Here is a 16,535-nt window from a genome sequence, read left to right as displayed (position 1 = left end):
CACTAATTTATGAGTAACGTCTCCAACTTGAATTTTAAAAGAATCATCAATGTTTTTGGGTAGAGTTTACATACTCATTTGAATTACTATTGACCTAAAGTTGTTATGTTACACTGTCCGGAGAATAAATATAGATATTTTTTCAAGTATTCTTTAAATAAGGTTAAATGGTTTATTTTCTAAAATATTGGAAACTCTAGGTGTACATGTTATAGTTGTAGAAGTGAGAGAAACACATTGACACCATTAAATATCTCATAGTTCCATTATGAAAGAAGCATTCAATTAAACTTCCAAATTGGAAAGTCAAACTTTTAACACTAAATAAAAATATATTAAAATGTAAAATAAAGTGACATTAATTTTCATCAATCATAGTTGTTGAAATATATTAAACCCACCATTTTAAATAGACTCAAATGTGATAGAATCTAATCTAGTATTCATATATACTTCAATAAAATAAAAAATATTAATAAATTGAAAAACTAAGATTTCTGTAATCATATGATTGAGATATATATATAATGCTCCCTTTATCACAGAAAATGGTTGTCAAGTTGCAAACTTTATACGAAGTCGATCTGCTGCTTAAAAAGTATTAATTTCTTATGATAATAAATATTTTAATAATAATTACAAAATTGTCAAGAGACATCAAATTAAAAAAATCAAAATAGAAATCTTGTCAGCCTATAGCATACATATTGTTTGATTTAAAGTATTAAATTACATATGTACTTTAGGTTTTAAAATATTAATATTTAAATTTTCTTCAACCAGCCACAATTAACGTAAGGGTTATATAACTGATATTAATTAATTAGTAATTTAACCCGCATATCATCTCCTTAAATGCACAGTGTGTGTGTGAGAGAAAGACAAGAGTAACTCCAAACAAGACCTTTTTCATGATATTCATGACATGATGAAAGTAGTAGACAAGAACACTTAAATATAAATTATTAATTATTCGTTCTGTCAGACAAACGGGGTTGATTGATTAGAAGATATAGATATAGTTGATGATGATGATGATATGATCATGATCTTCTTCTGTTGTTGTTGTTGTTGTTATCATGATCATCATCGGACTGAAGAAGGTCCTCGAGAACCTTGTCATCCAAGTACTCAAACTCAAAGACTTGTCTCCGGGCGGTTCCACCTGAAGAGGAAGCGCCGCTTCTGGTGCCCAAAGAAGGATACTCATGGGGGAAGTTGAGAACGGCCAAGTGGCCTCTCATCCTGTATGCTGCCCTGTCATATGCTCGGGCAGCCTCCTCTGCAGTGTTAAAAGTGCCGAGCCAAACTCTAGCACCCTGATTGTTGGAGTCTCGAATCTCTGCTGCAAACTTCCCCCACGGCCGCCTTCTAACTCCCCTGAATTTCACCTCTCTATCTCCTCCTCCTCCGGCATCACCTCCTTCCATGTTGGCGATGAAGTTGTAGTTGTAGTAGTGTAAATAAGTAAGTAAAGAAGGAGAGTTTTTTTTTTTTTTTTCTCGTTATAGTTTGTTGTTTGTTTGTTTGTTTGTATGGGATTTAGGGAGTTGGAAATGATGTGGGCTTATATATATAGAGCCACATAAGCTTTTACCAATGTATATTGCCACGTGGAGATCAACTTAGGAGCGTCAAAAAAACACACGTGGTTGAGAACCTTCGATTAAGACTCGGATTCTTGGGTCCAATGCACCTGGTCACTGGTCACGGTCAAACTGATGGCTTTGGAAACTCTCCCTCTCTCTCTCTATAATCTAATGATTTTTTTTGGAAGTTAAAAGTGTTGGTTATTCGCTATGCAATCCGTGGGGTCCAGTCCCTTTCTCTTCTTAAAAAAAGAAGACTTATTCTTCACCTCATATATCAACTGTCATCGCCCATTGCATCATTTCAGCACCAATGATGTCATGTTTTGTACTGTTTTTTTTTTTATAATATTTCTTGAAAAATTAAACATTATAATTGGTACTATTCCATCTTCTGCTTTATCATTAATTCGTCCTTGCAAACTTAAAAATGACTTTTTCTATGATGTCTGTAATTTCAAGACATAATAAATGGTTCATTTTTAGTCCTTTTTTAAAATCCACGTGATTTAACTCATAAATATCTATGTTAGGGATTCCTGTTCACCTCACACGGTAAAATACTCATATTTTGATTTTTTTTTAAAATTATTTTGCCATTCCCTTTAACCTAGTTAGTTGTAGATTCTGAAAAAAGAAACGAGTTACTTAGTATTATTAGTTAAAAAACAAATGATACAGATCTATTTTGAAAAGGAGAGTATGCTGTTTTGTTCATTTCTAATATAACTAGAGTAAAACTTCAAAGAAATGTATATTTTTGAACTAAGTTCACACCATTTCTAACTAATTAACTTAGTAGAAATAGAAATTGAAAATATTAAAGTAATATAATGTTTTTTTTAAAAGAAATTAATTTTCAGTAATTCAAAAGAAAAGTTACATATGAAAAATGTGTTTATTCATAATGTATATATTAGCCTTACAAAAATTATATTAAGAATTTAATTGGCTAAGATGATTTTTGTCTTGATGTTATTGACATTTATTTAGTCCATTCTTTTTTCCCAATTAGAACCTATGGATCGCCCCTTAGATGTTGATGGAATTGGATAGGAGAGGTGGATAATTAAGACTTCTTCAAATCTTCTCATTAATTATTTTTCTTTTTCTTAATTCCCCCCTTTTTGTTTTAACTCCAATATTGGTTATGAAGAAGTAAGAGTAGTGTGATCGTTTCAGTGGAAATGTGGAATGTATTGAAGCAATACTTAATTATACATTATTTTATCAATACTATCAAAATATTATATATTTAAACTCATTAGGTGTACATTCCTTTATAATAATATAATTATGCGGATTTATTATTATTTAATGTAATATTTTGTCTTTAACAATTCTTATCATTTTTCAATATACATAAATATTTTAAAAAATTATTATCATAACAATTTTATATAATTTTCACTTAAATTTTTTAACTTAAAATGAATATTATGACTGTGACTTAGTCATTTATCCTCCTCCTCCCGTGTTACAGATAAATAATATAAGAGAATATGTATAACGAGAAAATTTAAGATAGAAATGTTTTTAAAACATAAAATATATTCAATCATATTTCTTAAGTATCGATCACTTATAATAAATAAAATTATAAAAGTATAATACAGTTTATTAATAATGTGTAATTGAGTTTTATCTCTTCATCTTCTTCTTTCTTTAGATCCTAAAGTGCAAGAGAGCAGAAGTACCATCAAGTCCTTTCTCTCCAAAGAACTTAACGTAATCTCTGACCGTGGTTGCCCTGTATTTTGGAGGCTCATCTTCTGATAGCAATTCTTTTATCGGCTCATAAACCTTCTCCGTCGGTGTCATCCCCGTCGTAAAGAAACTCGCCACCGATACCCTCGGCCCCACCCTGTTCGCCACAACTCTGTGCTCCACACTTCTGAACTTGTCATTTGTTATCAGCTGCATGCACCCACCAAACCAAATGTACAATCTTTTTTTTTTGTTTGATTGTAATTTCAAACTGATCAACCGCAAATATATATATATATATATATATATATATATATATATATATATATATATATATATATATATATATATATATATATATATATATATATATATATATATATATATATATATATATATATATATATATATATATATATACTAGAAAGTTAATTAACCTGGAGAAGATCGCCAATGTTGATTACGAGAGCTTCAGGGTTAGGAGGAACGTCGACCCATTGGCCCTCATGAAGGACCTGGAGGCCTCCTATATGGTCCTGCAGTAGGACGGTGAAGAAATCATTGTCTGCGTGCTTTGTGGTGCCAACGGTGAGATCTGGCTCTGGGCAAGCCGGATAGTAGTGTCCTAGAATAGCCAGACCCTCTGCACAATCCATGTCCTTCAGATGCCTTGGACCCAGGCCAAGAGCTTCCGACATTAACTCGATCACATCCATTCCCAATGTCATCACATGCTTCGAATACTCCATCAATATATCTCTTATTTATACATATCCAATCATAGCTTTATTATTTTAGTCTTAGACATTAACATAGATAATAATAATAATTAATCATATCCATTCAAGATATAATACCTGCAAACTTGAGGTAAATCCTCTGGCTTAGGAGGAACAGGGGCCATGTTGCAATAGAAAGTATCCCTCCACTGAGCCGCCGGAGCACTGTACAGGTCGAAATTTGAGTTATATATAAGCACCTTCTTCACGTCTCTAGTGTACAATTTCTTCTTCTCTTCTTCATCTTGCTCGAAGAATCCGAGGGTTCCTTCCAGCATCTGCTTCAGGACGCTCGTCGGAACTCCGTGGTTAATCACCTGGAAGAATCCCCATGACTCGGAAGCCTGACGGACTTGGTCAACGATTTGTCGTCGCCGGGATGGATCTTGGCGAGATCCGGCGAGGTCTATGGTGGGGAAGACGAATCGGTGGGTGTTAACGGCAGCAGTAACAACAGTTGGGTGGATGAAGATTCTAGGGACTTTGGGAATTCCTGAATCGACGAGACCCTTCACTCCAAGCTTGGTCTCATCGAAAATCTTTAATTCACTAGTCCGGTCGACATAATAGTTTACTTCATCACCGGCGGTGGCAACACCGCCAATTGTTCTTGAACCCATCATTTTTATTTGTTCGTATCTTTGATTTATTTCTTGCCAATTGTTCTTGAACCCACCATTTTTATTTGTTCGTATCTTTGATTTATTTCTTCTTAGATAATATACCAGTAATTTAAGAACCATAAAAAGCTCTGAGGGAAAAGTCATATATTTTTTAGCTAGAAGTCAACACTCACCTTCCAAAGTTGGAATTTTCAGACACATTTCGTCTAAACACTCATCTATCATTTTAAAAACAGAATAAAAGATGGCTTATCTCTTAAATCTCTTGTTAAGAGACTAAAAATTACATTTCAATTTCTACTAAAATATCATAAGTTTTAGCCTTAGGGTGATGTCTTCCAAAAAAAAAAACAAAAAAAAATAGAAGGAATAACTGATAATGACAACATTAATAAGAAATGTCTTTATTTGAAGAAGGAATGATAATACTTTTTAATTGAATTAGATAACATAGAAGGAGGCCCAACATTATCGTGAAGATTTTTTTCATTCTAAATTTTGATCATGGTGGAACATAAAGAAGTAACACCAATTATACATAATATTTACAGGCCCAACATCATCGTGAAAGAGTTTTTTTCATTCTAAATTTTGATCATGGTAGAACGTAAAGAAGTAACACCAATTATACATCATATTTATAAACATTAATTATTATCACGTAGGGTATAGTTATAATTTGTAGGTTAAGTTATCTCCATACTATTGGTGTTGAAAGAGTCGTGGAATTTTAAGATTTTTCTTAGATCTCAGTATTTGGCTAGAGTGTTATATGATGAGATTTTGTCGGATAGGTATACAAAAATGATGTATTTATGATGAGTAGTATGTACTGATGAAAGATGAATAAGTGTCTTACATTCTTCTGCATTTCGTGAATTAAATAGTATTTAAAATTTTCTTTTAAGAGTATATTTGGAATATGACTAAAATTTGATAGTTGTTGAGCAATTTAAAATTCATTAATATCATCTTTATGTAAGACAACTTCAAACTTGAATAAATCATGTGCTTTTAATATAAATCCTATTAGTTCAATTTTTGTTTACCAAATTAGCTACTATGAGGGAATAAGACATGTAGAATTAGTGATCATTTCATTGAAGTGTACTAGAAACATTAATTATTTTGGTGAACTCTCATATCAAGATAGGTTTGACAAAATGATAAGAAATGCAATTTGATAGTGGGAATACCTCACAAAGAGACAGTCTTCCCAACACATTTTTCAACTTCCCAATTGAGAGGACTTTGAGTTTATACACCTTCTTCCTTAACTAAGAGGTTCTACTATTTCAGTGTAGCCATTATTACTCATCTAAATTTTGTAACAAGTTGGCATTTTAAGTATAAACACAATTAACTATAGAATAATTGATACTCTCTTAATTGAATAGATCCACGAAGCAATAGGCTGATTATTTATTTTTGAAATTTTTTTTTTTATAATATTATCAAATGACATAATTATACATTAAACTTTATCAAACATATATATATAGTGTAAGCTTTTCAAATAATTCACATGAATTTATTTATTATGAGAGCATTTAAATCCTAAAGTGCAAGAGAGCAGAAGTACCATCAAGTCCTTTCGCTTTGTAGAAGGTAGCATAGTCCCTGACCGTGGTTGGCCTGTATTTTGCAGGTTCCTCTTCTGATAGCAATTCCTTTATCGGCTCATAAATCTTCTCCGTCGGTATAAACCCCGTCGTAAAGAAACTCGCCACCGATACTCTCGGCCCCAGCTTGTTCGCCACCACCCTGTGCTCCACACTTTTGAACTTGTCATTTGTTATCAGCTGCACCCACCAAACAAACCAATCCAAAGGTGCAATCTTTTTTTTATTAATTTCAAACTCAAGCGCAAATACTACAAAGTAAGAAAATGAACCTGCAGAAGATCGCCAATGTTGATGACGAGAGCTTGAGGGTTGGGAGGAACGTTAACCCAATGACCCTTATGAAGGACCTGAAGTCCACCCATATGGTCTTGCAGGAGGACGGTGAAGAAATCACTGTCTTCATGTTTTGGGGCGCCAATGGTGAGATCTGGCTCTGGGCAACCCGGATAATAGTGTCCTAGAATAGTAATACCCTCTGCACAATCCATGTCCTTCAGATGGTTTCGACTCAGACCCAGAGATTCTGACATTAACTCGAACACATCCAATCCTAATTTCATCACATGATCCGAATATTCCACCATAATATCTCTACAATATCCAATCACAGACATAAATAATTATTATTAATAAATAATCATATCCAATTATATGTATATATACCTGCAAACATGAGGCAGATCCTCTGGTTTAGGAGGAACAGGGGCCATGTTACAATAGAAAGTATCCCTCCACTGCGCCGCCGTAGAAGTGTACAGATCAAAATTGGTGTTATACCCAAAGGACTTCTTCACGTCTCTCGTGTACAATTTCTTCCTATCTTCTTCATCTTGGTTGTAGAATCTGTGGACGCCGTCCAGCATCTGGTTCAGGACGCTCGTGGGAATTCCGTGGTTAATCACCTGGAAGAATCCCCATGACTCGGAAGCCTGACGGACTTGGTCCACGATTTCACGTCGCCGGGATGGATCTTGGTGAGATCCGGTGAGGTCTATGGTGGGGAAGACGAAGCGGGTGTCGTCACCAGCAGTAGCTGCTGCAGTTGGGAATTGGAGTAAGGATTGTGGTGGGTGGATAAAGATTCTCGGGACTTTGGGAATTCCTGAATCGGCCAAACCCTTCACTCCAAGCTTGGTCTCATCGAAAGCCTTCAATTCACTATTCCGGTCATATTTTACTTCACCACCGGCAACATCAAATTTGTTGGAACCCGCCATTCTTTTTCTCTCTCTCTCTCTCTATAAACTGATAAACAGACAAAGGATACTGATTGTTTGATTTTAATAATTTCCTTTTTCTCTCATCAAGTTAGTGCATCAAAGTTTTGATCTTTGAATATATCATTTGAGGAAATCTAAAATGATTTTGAAAATATAGGTTACATCCAATTTATTGTGAAATATATCTTTTTATGTAAAAATATGATTTACACTTTAATTTTATATTTGACAAAGTTAATTTTAAAAATTAGAAAACATAAGATTTAATCCTAATTAGTTGAAACATGTTAGAAAATATTTTGTTGTTATTGTTAAATGAAGATTGAGAAAAAAAACAAATGAAAGGAAGGGAAATAATTTTTTTTATTAAAAATTAAAATAAAGTAAGTTGGAGAAACTCACAAATTAAATAAAAGGGGTGAACTTTCACTTAAGAAAAACTACTATTAATTAATTGTATTGATCTCTTATCTTACTAAAGCTATTATGTATGTGTCAAGCCCTTAAACAAAGTACAACAGTCACATATAACCTTTGAATAAACTGCCAAAAATTAAATAAATAAATTGGTTAGGATAAGCTAAAAGACTAATTGTCATTGATTTGTTGAATAGTCATTGATTTGTTGAATATCCTCGTATTAATGATTACAAATTAAGGGTTCTATTGGTATTTAATTTAGTAATAGTTTCATTTGAAATGTGTAAAATTGTTTTTATAATATTAAAATAACTTGGAATTATAAAATTATAATTTAAAGAAATTATATTATTGATGAAAATATGATAAAATTACTTAAAAAATTCTTGTGTCTTCGTATTTTTAGTGAGTTTATTTAATTGAATAACAGTTTTCGGTAAAATTGATATCAATACTTGTCGGTTAACTGTTTTGTAAAATAAAAAGCAAAACCATATTTTAATCGAACTAGTTAACAACCGGTTGAACACCACTAGTTTCCACTAAGCTTTTTTTTATCGAACAACTATTAATGTTGTCAGTTAAAAAAATTAATTGATTTACTGCAGGATTAAATACAAAAACAAAATTGAGTCTCGAAACCGAGAAAGAGTTATTCTAATTAGATTTCATTGAAATAATTATTATCTCAAATGTTTATGAGATTGATGGTGTGAAAAAATTAGTCTTTACGTCACTATTGGACTCTTGGTTGTGTCATATATTATTTTAGTGAGACTAAATTTTGAAAGATGGATAAGTGGATTGTAAATATCTATGTAATTAGTGGTTGTGTGGTTGAGATCTTCTTAATTCACTAAGGGCGTTCTCGTGAGATTCTTTTGGTATTATGAAAAAAAATTGTATTATGATAAGTCGTTGTCGTATGTGAAATTAATGGATTGCTTACTTTTGCATTTTTAAAGGTGACTATTATCTGAAGTATTTTGTGAATTATAATTAAGATTTACTAGATGATGCCTAAATTATTTGTTAGTTGCTGTGAAATTTAAATTAAGGCGACTGATATGACATGAATAAATTATTTGTTGATTACCATCTCGATTATTTTCTGGTACACTATCTAGTTCGAGTGAAATCGTTGAATTTTCAATAATTATTGTTGTACGATGTGGATCATTCATGATACTATTATTATGACGTATTCTAATATTAGTTCTGGTAACTAGTGGAATAAGTTGTTACGTTATAAAAAATTATTATCTCAATAAACAAGAGCTGGATAAGACGCTCATAATCCTAATGAACCAACTTAAAAATGCATATACAATTTCTCAAATATACAATAAGTTGATTACCATGAGATGAGGATATGGTCCATGAAAAAGAACCAAACTTTATAGACCAAACCGAAAAAGGAAAATTAAATCAAAATCAATAGGACAGAATTACGAGTCTATATAAATATGAATGTCAATCTTAGAGCAACGATGCTCTCATAAAGATATAGGCTTTTAATTTATTTATTTTGTATCAAGTCACATGTTTTAATCTCATAGTTTTTGTTTTAGCTTCTACTATTTTGGGCTATTTCTAAGAATTTTATTACGGTTTTATAAAAAAACAAATCTTATTAATTGAAAAAGTAAATTATTTGAGATTTACATGAATAATTGAGTATTATCAAATGACATTAACTATATATTTAGAATAAAATCACTGGAATAAGATGGGCGCATTTCAGATCCTAAAGTGCAAGAGAGCTGAAGTACCATCAAGTCCTTTCTTTGTGTAGAAGGTAGTGTAGTCGCTGACCGTGGTTTCCCTGTATTTTGGAGGCTCATCTTCTGATAGCAATTGCTTTATCGGCTCATAAACCTTCCCCGTCGGTGTCATCCCCGTCGTAAAGAAACTCGCCACCGACACCCTCGGCCCCACCCTGTTCGCCACAACTCTGTGTTCCACACTTCTGAACTTGTCATTTGTTATCAGCTGCACCCACAAACCAAAGGTCCGATCTTTTTGTATTAATTTCAAACTCATGCGCAAATACTACAAAGTAAGAAAATGAACCTGCAGAAGATCGCCAATGTTGATGACGAGAGCTTCAGGGTTGGGAGGAACATTGACCCAATGACCCTTATGAAGGACCTGAAGGCCACCCATATGGTCTTGCAGGAGAACGGTGAAGAAATCGTTGTCTGCGTGCTTTGGGGCGCCCACGGTGAGATCTGGCTCTGGGCAAGCCGGATAGTAGTGTCCTAGAATAGCAAGACCCTCTGCACAATCCATGTCCTTCAGATGACTTCGACTCAGACCTAGACCTTCTGACATTGACTCGAACACATCCAATCCTAATTGCATCACATGATCCGAATACACCACCATAATATCTCTACATCCATTACCAATCACAGAGACATAAATAATTATTATTAATAATCATATCCAATTATATATATATATATACCTGCAAACTTGAGGCAGATCCTCTGGTTTAGGAGGAACAGGGGCCATGTTGCAATAGAAACTATCCCTCCACTGAGCCGCCGGAGCACTGTACAGATCGAAATTTGTGTTATGCCTAAAGGTCTTCTTCACGTCTCTCGTGTACAATTTCTTCCGATCTTCTTCATCTTGGTCGTAGAATCTGTGGACGCCGTCCAGCATCTGCTTAAGTGATGCAGCGTGCGTGGCTAGGATGAATCTTTATCAAGATTCGTTGATTCTTACGAATACCGAAAGTCGATAGATATTGAGGAAACCTCGTTTTCTGATTAATAATCTTCTTCTCCTACAATGGAATACCTTCAGGGTATTTATAGGACTTACACGTATTAAATTAGGAATTACGTCTAATTACAATTTAATTACACTAATTTAGGATATTCCTTCCATAACAAGAATATCCCTACTTAATTTAGAATATCCCTTGTAATCTCTTCCTTAATTAGAATATATATTATAATCCTTTCCTTGATTAGAATATATCTTCCAATCCCTTCCTTAATTAGATTATCTTCCAATCTCTTCGACTCGCACCGCATCATTCCCCCCAGGGTAGAAAAGATTCGTCCTCGAATCTGGAACCGCATCATCCTCATCAGAAGAAGACTCACCCACAAAAGGAACAAGATGCTTCACATTGAACACATCAGAGGTACGCACATGGCTGGGAAGGCGTAAACGATAAGCATTGGGGTTGATCTTCTCCACAATCTCAACAGGACCAATCTTCTTAGCAGCAAGCTTGCTATATTCATGAGCTGGAAAACGATCCTTAGTCAGAATAGCCCACACAAAGTCACCAACTTCAAAATCAACAGCACGCCTTCTCGAATCAGCCTTCTCCTTGTACTTGGCAGTAGCAGCAACCAAGCGGTCATGAGTGGTCTGATGAACCTGAGCCAACTGACCAACAAAATCCGCAGTAGTGGAATGAGGACGCACCTTGCTGGGCAGCGCTAACAAATCAAGAGGAGCACGCGGAGACAGCCCGTAAATCACATGGAAAGGACTGAAACCAGTGGAGCGATTAACAGCATGATTGTGAGCAAACTTCCCAATGAAAGGGCGAAGAGCCTGGTTCATCATACGCATAAAGGTGCTAGGAGCATTCGACAGACCACACGGCATAACCAGCCACTCATATAAGCCCTCACGAGTCTTAAAGGCAGTCTTCCACTCATCACCCATGCGAATACGAATCTGATGGTATCCACTCTTGAGATCCAGTTTGCTAAACACAGAAGCACCACCCAACTGATCCAACAAGTCATCCAACCGGGGAATAGGAAACCGATAACGCACTGTAATCTTGTTGATAACACGACTATCAATGCACATACGCCAAGACCCATCCTTTTTTGGGGAAAGAAGGGCCGGGACAGCACAGGGACTAAGGCTCTCTCGAATGTGTCCCTTAGCCAGCAAGTCCTCCACCTGTCTACGCAACTCTTCATGTTCTTTGGGACTCATGCGGTAATGAGGACGGTTGGGTAGGGCAGCACCTGGAACCAAGTCAATGTGATGCTGGATATCACGCAAAGGAGGCAAGGCACAAGGCAGATTCTCAGGAAAAACATCTGCAAACTCCTGTAACAGCGGCTGCACTGGAATAGGCACCTTAGAACTAGCACCACAGGTAATCAGCGAACAAAATAGAGCAAACACCATGCCCGATTCGACCATGGCGGTCTGAAAAGGACCCCGAGACAACAAGGTGGTAGGGGGGGACGCATGATGAGTGGGGGCAGCACCCTTCTTGGGCTGATTTGGCATCAACACAATTTTGGTACCATGAAATAAGAACGTGTAGGTATTAGCACGCCCATCATGTATAACAGAATGATCAAACTGCCAAGGGCGACCAAGTAAAAGGTGACAAGCATCCATAGGAACCACATCACAATATACAGCATCACGATAATGGGAACCAATGGAAAAATTAACAAGTACGCGCTTCGAAACTGTAACATCCGTACCTTGACTCAGCCAGGACAAGCGATAAGGCTTGGGATGAGGTTCAGTGGACAGACCCAGCTTCGAAACTGCAACCTCAGAAATCACATTCTCACAACTCCCAGCATCAATGATGAAGGTGCAAACTTTGCCACCGATGGTACAAGTGGAATGGAACAGATTATTGCGTAACCACTCGTTGTCAGGAGCACGAGGGGTTAAACATGATCGACGAATCACCAAAAGGGGGCCAACATCACCAGAAACATACTCCTCCGCTGCCTCATCATCATAAACATCATACACTGGGGCTGAATCTGAAGGAAGAGCAGAGTCAGTATCATCCACCTCAGTAAAAAGACCACGATTGGTGGACTTTGGGTTGCGACACTCTGCTTGGCGATGGCCAACTTCACCACAATTGAAACAACGCAAGCCACCGGGACGTCCTTGCGGGGGGGCTGTAGTGCCGCGAGGGGGGGCTGGGGTGGGATGGGCCGACTGGGAAGAAGAACCAATGCCACTAGTGGGGACAACCTGTTTTCCAAAGCTACCCGAACCGCGCCTGGCTAGCTGTTTCTCAGCCTGTGAAGCACGCTGATGTGCCTCAGAAACAGTCAAGGGATCAAACATATTCAAAATATCCTGCAACTGGAGGCGAAGGCCACCAATATAGCGAGAAACCAACTGGAGAGGGGACTCAGACAGGTCAACACGAGCCACAAAGGTGTAAAACTCAGTGGAATAGTCATCCACGGAACGAGAACCCTGACGAAGATTCTGGAACCGCTGGTACAGGTTACGTTCGTAATTATATGGTAGAAACGCAGCCCTAATATGCTTCCTGAATTTGTCCCAATTCGTGAGCTTTGCCTTACCATGACGAACACGTGTCTGTTTCAACTGCTGCCACCATGCTTGTGCACGACCATGTAAGCGGATCGTAACAAGGGGTACACGACGATCTGCAGGAACTTCCTTGAAATCCAGAATCTCTTCAACCTGAGAAAGCCAATCAATAAACTCTTCCGGTGATAGACTACCATCGAACTTAGGGATGTCCACCCTGAAAGCCTGCTCCCAGCGATGATTGGGGCGTTCAGGGGATCGATTCCGAAGACCACCGAAGGGGTTTTCATCTGTCATCGTAACATCATCTTCAGGGTGGTGCATGTGCATAGATGCATCCATCCGCTGCGTCAACCATTCAACCTGCCGCTTCAAATCGTCGTTATCACGGCGAAACTCAGCGTTTTCACGTCGCAACTCAGCAAGGTCACCATCATCAGCACCAGGGGTAGGGTTGCGCGGCTGTCTTCGGGGCGGCATACCTCAGGGTCGACTGGAAACTGATACCAACTGATGCAGCGTGCGTGGCTAGGATGAATCTTTATCAAGATTCGTTGATTCTTACGAATACCGAAAGTCGATAGATATTGAGGAAACCTCGTTTTCTGATTAATAATCTTCTTCTCCTACAATGGAATACCTTCAGGGTATTTATAGGACTTACACGTATTAAATTAGGAATTACGTCTAATTACAATTTAATTACACTAATTTAGGATATTCCTTCCATAACAAGAATATCCCTACTTAATTTAGAATATCCCTTGTAATCTCTTCCTTAATTAGAATATATATTATAATCCTTTCCTTGATTAGAATATATCTTCCAATCCCTTCCTTAATTAGATTATCTTCCAATCTCTTCGACTCGCACCGCATCATTAAGGACGGTCGTGGGAACTCCGTGGTTAATCACCTGGAAGAATCCCCATGACTCGGAAGCCTGACGAACTTGGTCAACGGTTTCACGTCGCCGGAATGGATCTTGTCGAGATCCGGTGAGGTCAATGGTGGGGAAGACGAAGCGGGTGTCGTCGCCAGCAGTAGCTGCAGTTGGGAATTGGAGAAAGGATTCTGGTGGTTGGATGAAGATTCTCGGGACTTTGGGAATTCCTGAATCGACCAAACCCTTCACTCCAATCTTGGTCTCATCGAAAGCCTTCAATTCACTATTCCTGTCATACTTTACTTCACCACCGCCCATTCTTTCTCTCTAAAGAGACAAAGGATTCTGGTGTTTGATTTTTTACTTTTTCTATCGATCAAGTATGAAGATACTAAATATATAAATTTAGTAACCTCGGTTAGAGAGCCAAATTTGTCTATATATAATAATTAATAAATAAATAAAAAGAAAATGACAATGAACAATGAATAACAAATTCATCTTTGAATACTTAGGCTCATAAGTGTCAATAATTGATGGACTCTCGTGGAATGAGTTGTGAATAAAAAAGATAGACGCATCACATTTGTTTATTTGTGGTTCATATTACTTATAAGTAAGAATTTTAAATATATTCCGACATATTTTATTGTTATCCATGAATGTTTCGGTCTTCGAATTAATCTAATAAATTAGACATGTTTTTTTCAAATTATATTTCGAATAGAAGAATGATAAGGTTGATAAAAGTGTTGAGAGTCCAGAACTTGTGATCTTTCATGAACATATTTTGGTATGTAAGTAAGTCTAAAATTACGATTCAATGTTTATTAGGACCCGATTATCATTAAAATATAATTAATTGTGTGGAGGAAAAAACTAAAATAATCTCGAAAAGGGTCGGTTAATTCTCATTAAAAGTGTGTTGTCATCTATACTCACATATATGATGTCGTTATTCATTCTCCCCAATAGTGTATGGTAAAAATGGAGAGAATAATATGTAATTTTTTATGAGAATCTTCTAACTCATCATTTTGTCATCTAGTCAGTTGGGATAAAATTAAATATTTTAAAAATCAAGGAGGTCTAGATATTCAAGATCTTATTTTTTTTTTAATAAAACTCTTCTATCAAAATAGTGTAATAGATTTACAATGGAGCCAAATAGTCAGTGTCTTTTAAGCATCGATAATCAGATGTAATTATGGTAATGATTGATCTGGTTGGTTTACCGAAATGTCTAATTATCCAGCGAAGTGTAACATTTGAAGGAAAATTTTTCATATGTAGAAAAATTTTCGTGAGCAGTCTAGATTCATTGTGATTGATGGTTTTTCGATTAGATTTTGGGACGACATTTGATGTAATATCAAGAGTCTAGATACGACGTATCATGAGTTTGTTTCCATTACTATATGTAGAAATGTCATAGTTAAGAATATGTTTGATCACCGGTCTTGTGAATTCGCTAACCGAATTAGATATAGAAGGAAATTAAACATTATGGAGACTTCGTCCCATAATAGAATTTAATTTTTGTAGGACGTAAACAAGTGTCACTGTTTAAATAAGACATTATATGTTGACAAAATATGGATAGTTTCCATGTGGATAATTGCTACAAGTTGTTCGCTAAAATAATTTCATATGATTTTTATTGGGAAAACTTTGGGAGTTAAAGATTTCATTCGAGATCTCATTATTTGCACTAGTAGGAAATACATCATTAGCGACGACATAAACCGTCGCTAAAAGCCATAACGCTGACGCTAAAAATTATTAGCATCGACGAACAAAACCGTCACCCGTCAATCCTTACAAGTTCGTCGTTAAAAGACGAAAAAACGTCAAACTTTCAATATAGTTGTACGATACATATCATTCATAATGTTATTATTATGTGACATCTTCTGATATTCGTTCTGAAAAATGTGGAGTAGGTTGGTGAGTTATTCATTCTTATAAAGATCTATTATATCAATAATCTCTTTTTAACGTGTTTTTAATTTTTCTATGTTTTTATTTTTAATTTTTATATCGTGGTGCGGAATCAATTCTTATAATTGTTAATATTAATGGACCATTTTAACCCAATAAAAAGAAGTTATTAGATGTTTACATTTAGTAACGGTTAATTTAATTATTAGCCCTATTGCAATTTAAGCAATGTTCCTGACTCATAATGTTCACTATTCAAGAGGTCTACATCATCAGTTTATTTATGTTTAAAGATAAGATAATTCCAAGGAATGAAGAAAAATCAATACCTTTAGAAGACATGTATGTTTGTTTGTAGAAGCTGATGATCCTAATGAACTCAGATCATATCTCAGAGGGTGAACTTATATCTTGTTGAACCAACTTAAAAAAAGA

General features: G+C 35.8%; 4 protein-coding genes across 4 annotated transcripts; all 4 read right to left on the bottom strand.

Annotated features, from left to right (window-relative positions):
* Positions 1–1,043: 1,043 nt before the first annotated feature.
* Positions 1,044–1,430, bottom strand: LOC124916434 (ethylene-responsive transcription factor 14-like). Its single transcript, XM_047457149.1, has one exon. The coding sequence runs from the start codon at positions 1,428–1,430 to the stop codon at positions 1,044–1,046; it is 387 nt and encodes a 128-aa protein (XP_047313105.1).
* A 1,823-nt stretch (positions 1,431–3,253) lies between these two features.
* On the bottom strand, positions 3,254–4,720 carry LOC124915700 (1-aminocyclopropane-1-carboxylate oxidase homolog 3-like). Its single transcript, XM_047456464.1, has 3 exons — positions 4,154–4,720; positions 3,734–4,055; positions 3,254–3,506 (listed from the first exon to the last, which is right to left on the bottom strand). The coding sequence occupies exons 1-3, from the start codon at positions 4,696–4,698 to the stop codon at positions 3,255–3,257; spliced, it is 1,119 nt and encodes a 372-aa protein (XP_047312420.1). The 5' UTR covers positions 4,699–4,720; the 3' UTR covers position 3,254.
* A 1,352-nt stretch (positions 4,721–6,072) lies between these two features.
* On the bottom strand, positions 6,073–7,592 carry LOC124914105 (1-aminocyclopropane-1-carboxylate oxidase homolog 1-like). The gene is made up of 3 exons (XM_047454584.1): positions 6,987–7,592; positions 6,593–6,914; positions 6,073–6,500 (listed from the first exon to the last, which is right to left on the bottom strand). Exons 1-3 carry the CDS (start codon positions 7,538–7,540, stop codon positions 6,249–6,251), a joined length of 1,128 nt encoding a protein of 375 aa, XP_047310540.1. The 5' UTR covers positions 7,541–7,592; the 3' UTR covers positions 6,073–6,248.
* Positions 7,593–9,701: 2,109 nt separating this feature from the next.
* LOC124914106 (1-aminocyclopropane-1-carboxylate oxidase homolog 1-like) lies at positions 9,702–14,516 on the bottom strand. The gene is made up of 4 exons (XM_047454585.1): positions 14,160–14,516; positions 10,434–10,642; positions 10,037–10,358; positions 9,702–9,955 (listed from the first exon to the last, which is right to left on the bottom strand). Exons 1-4 carry the CDS (start codon positions 14,475–14,477, stop codon positions 9,704–9,706), a joined length of 1,101 nt encoding a protein of 366 aa, XP_047310541.1. The 5' UTR covers positions 14,478–14,516; the 3' UTR covers positions 9,702–9,703.
* Between the last annotated feature and the right edge of the window lie 2,019 nt (positions 14,517–16,535).

The sequence above is a fragment of the Impatiens glandulifera genome, chromosome 9, assembly GCF_907164915.1.
Source record: "Impatiens glandulifera chromosome 9, dImpGla2.1, whole genome shotgun sequence".
NCBI classification, from domain to species: Eukaryota; Viridiplantae; Streptophyta; class Magnoliopsida; order Ericales; family Balsaminaceae; genus Impatiens; species Impatiens glandulifera.
The sequence above is the reverse complement of the archived record's forward strand: the minus strand, read 5'-3'. Positions and strand labels throughout refer to the sequence as shown.

What these genes read in the sequence shown, in the direction of transcription:
- LOC124916434 (XM_047457149.1), bottom strand. Translation starts at nt 1,430, where the DNA reads ATGGAAGGAGGTGATGCCGGAGGAGGAGGAGATAGAGAGGTGAAATTC.
- LOC124915700 (XM_047456464.1), bottom strand. Translation starts at nt 4,698, where the DNA reads ATGATGGGTTCAAGAACAATTGGCGGTGTTGCCACCGCCGGTGATGAA. An exon ending in GATTTACCTCAAGTTTGCAG is followed by an intron (nt 4,056 to 4,153) that starts GTATTATATCTT and finishes TGTATAAATAAG; the next exon opens with AGATATATTGATGGAGTATT. An exon ending in ACATTGGCGATCTTCTCCAG is followed by an intron (nt 3,507 to 3,733) that starts GTTAATTAACTT and finishes GGGTGCATGCAG; the next exon opens with CTGATAACAAATGACAAGTT.
- LOC124914105 (XM_047454584.1), bottom strand. Translation starts at nt 7,540, where the DNA reads ATGGCGGGTTCCAACAAATTTGATGTTGCCGGTGGTGAAGTAAAATAT. An exon ending in GATCTGCCTCATGTTTGCAG is followed by an intron (nt 6,915 to 6,986) that starts GTATATATACAT and finishes TGGATATTGTAG; the next exon opens with AGATATTATGGTGGAATATT. An exon ending in ACATTGGCGATCTTCTGCAG is followed by an intron (nt 6,501 to 6,592) that starts GTTCATTTTCTT and finishes TGGTGGGTGCAG; the next exon opens with CTGATAACAAATGACAAGTT.
- LOC124914106 (XM_047454585.1), bottom strand. Translation starts at nt 14,477, where the DNA reads ATGGGCGGTGGTGAAGTAAAGTATGACAGGAATAGTGAATTGAAGGCT. An exon ending in ACGGAGTTCCCACGACCGTC is followed by an intron (nt 10,643 to 14,159) that starts CTTAATGATGCG and finishes CACGCTGCATCA; the next exon opens with CTTAAGCAGATGCTGGACGG. An exon ending in GATCTGCCTCAAGTTTGCAG is followed by an intron (nt 10,359 to 10,433) that starts GTATATATATAT and finishes TAATGGATGTAG; the next exon opens with AGATATTATGGTGGTGTATT.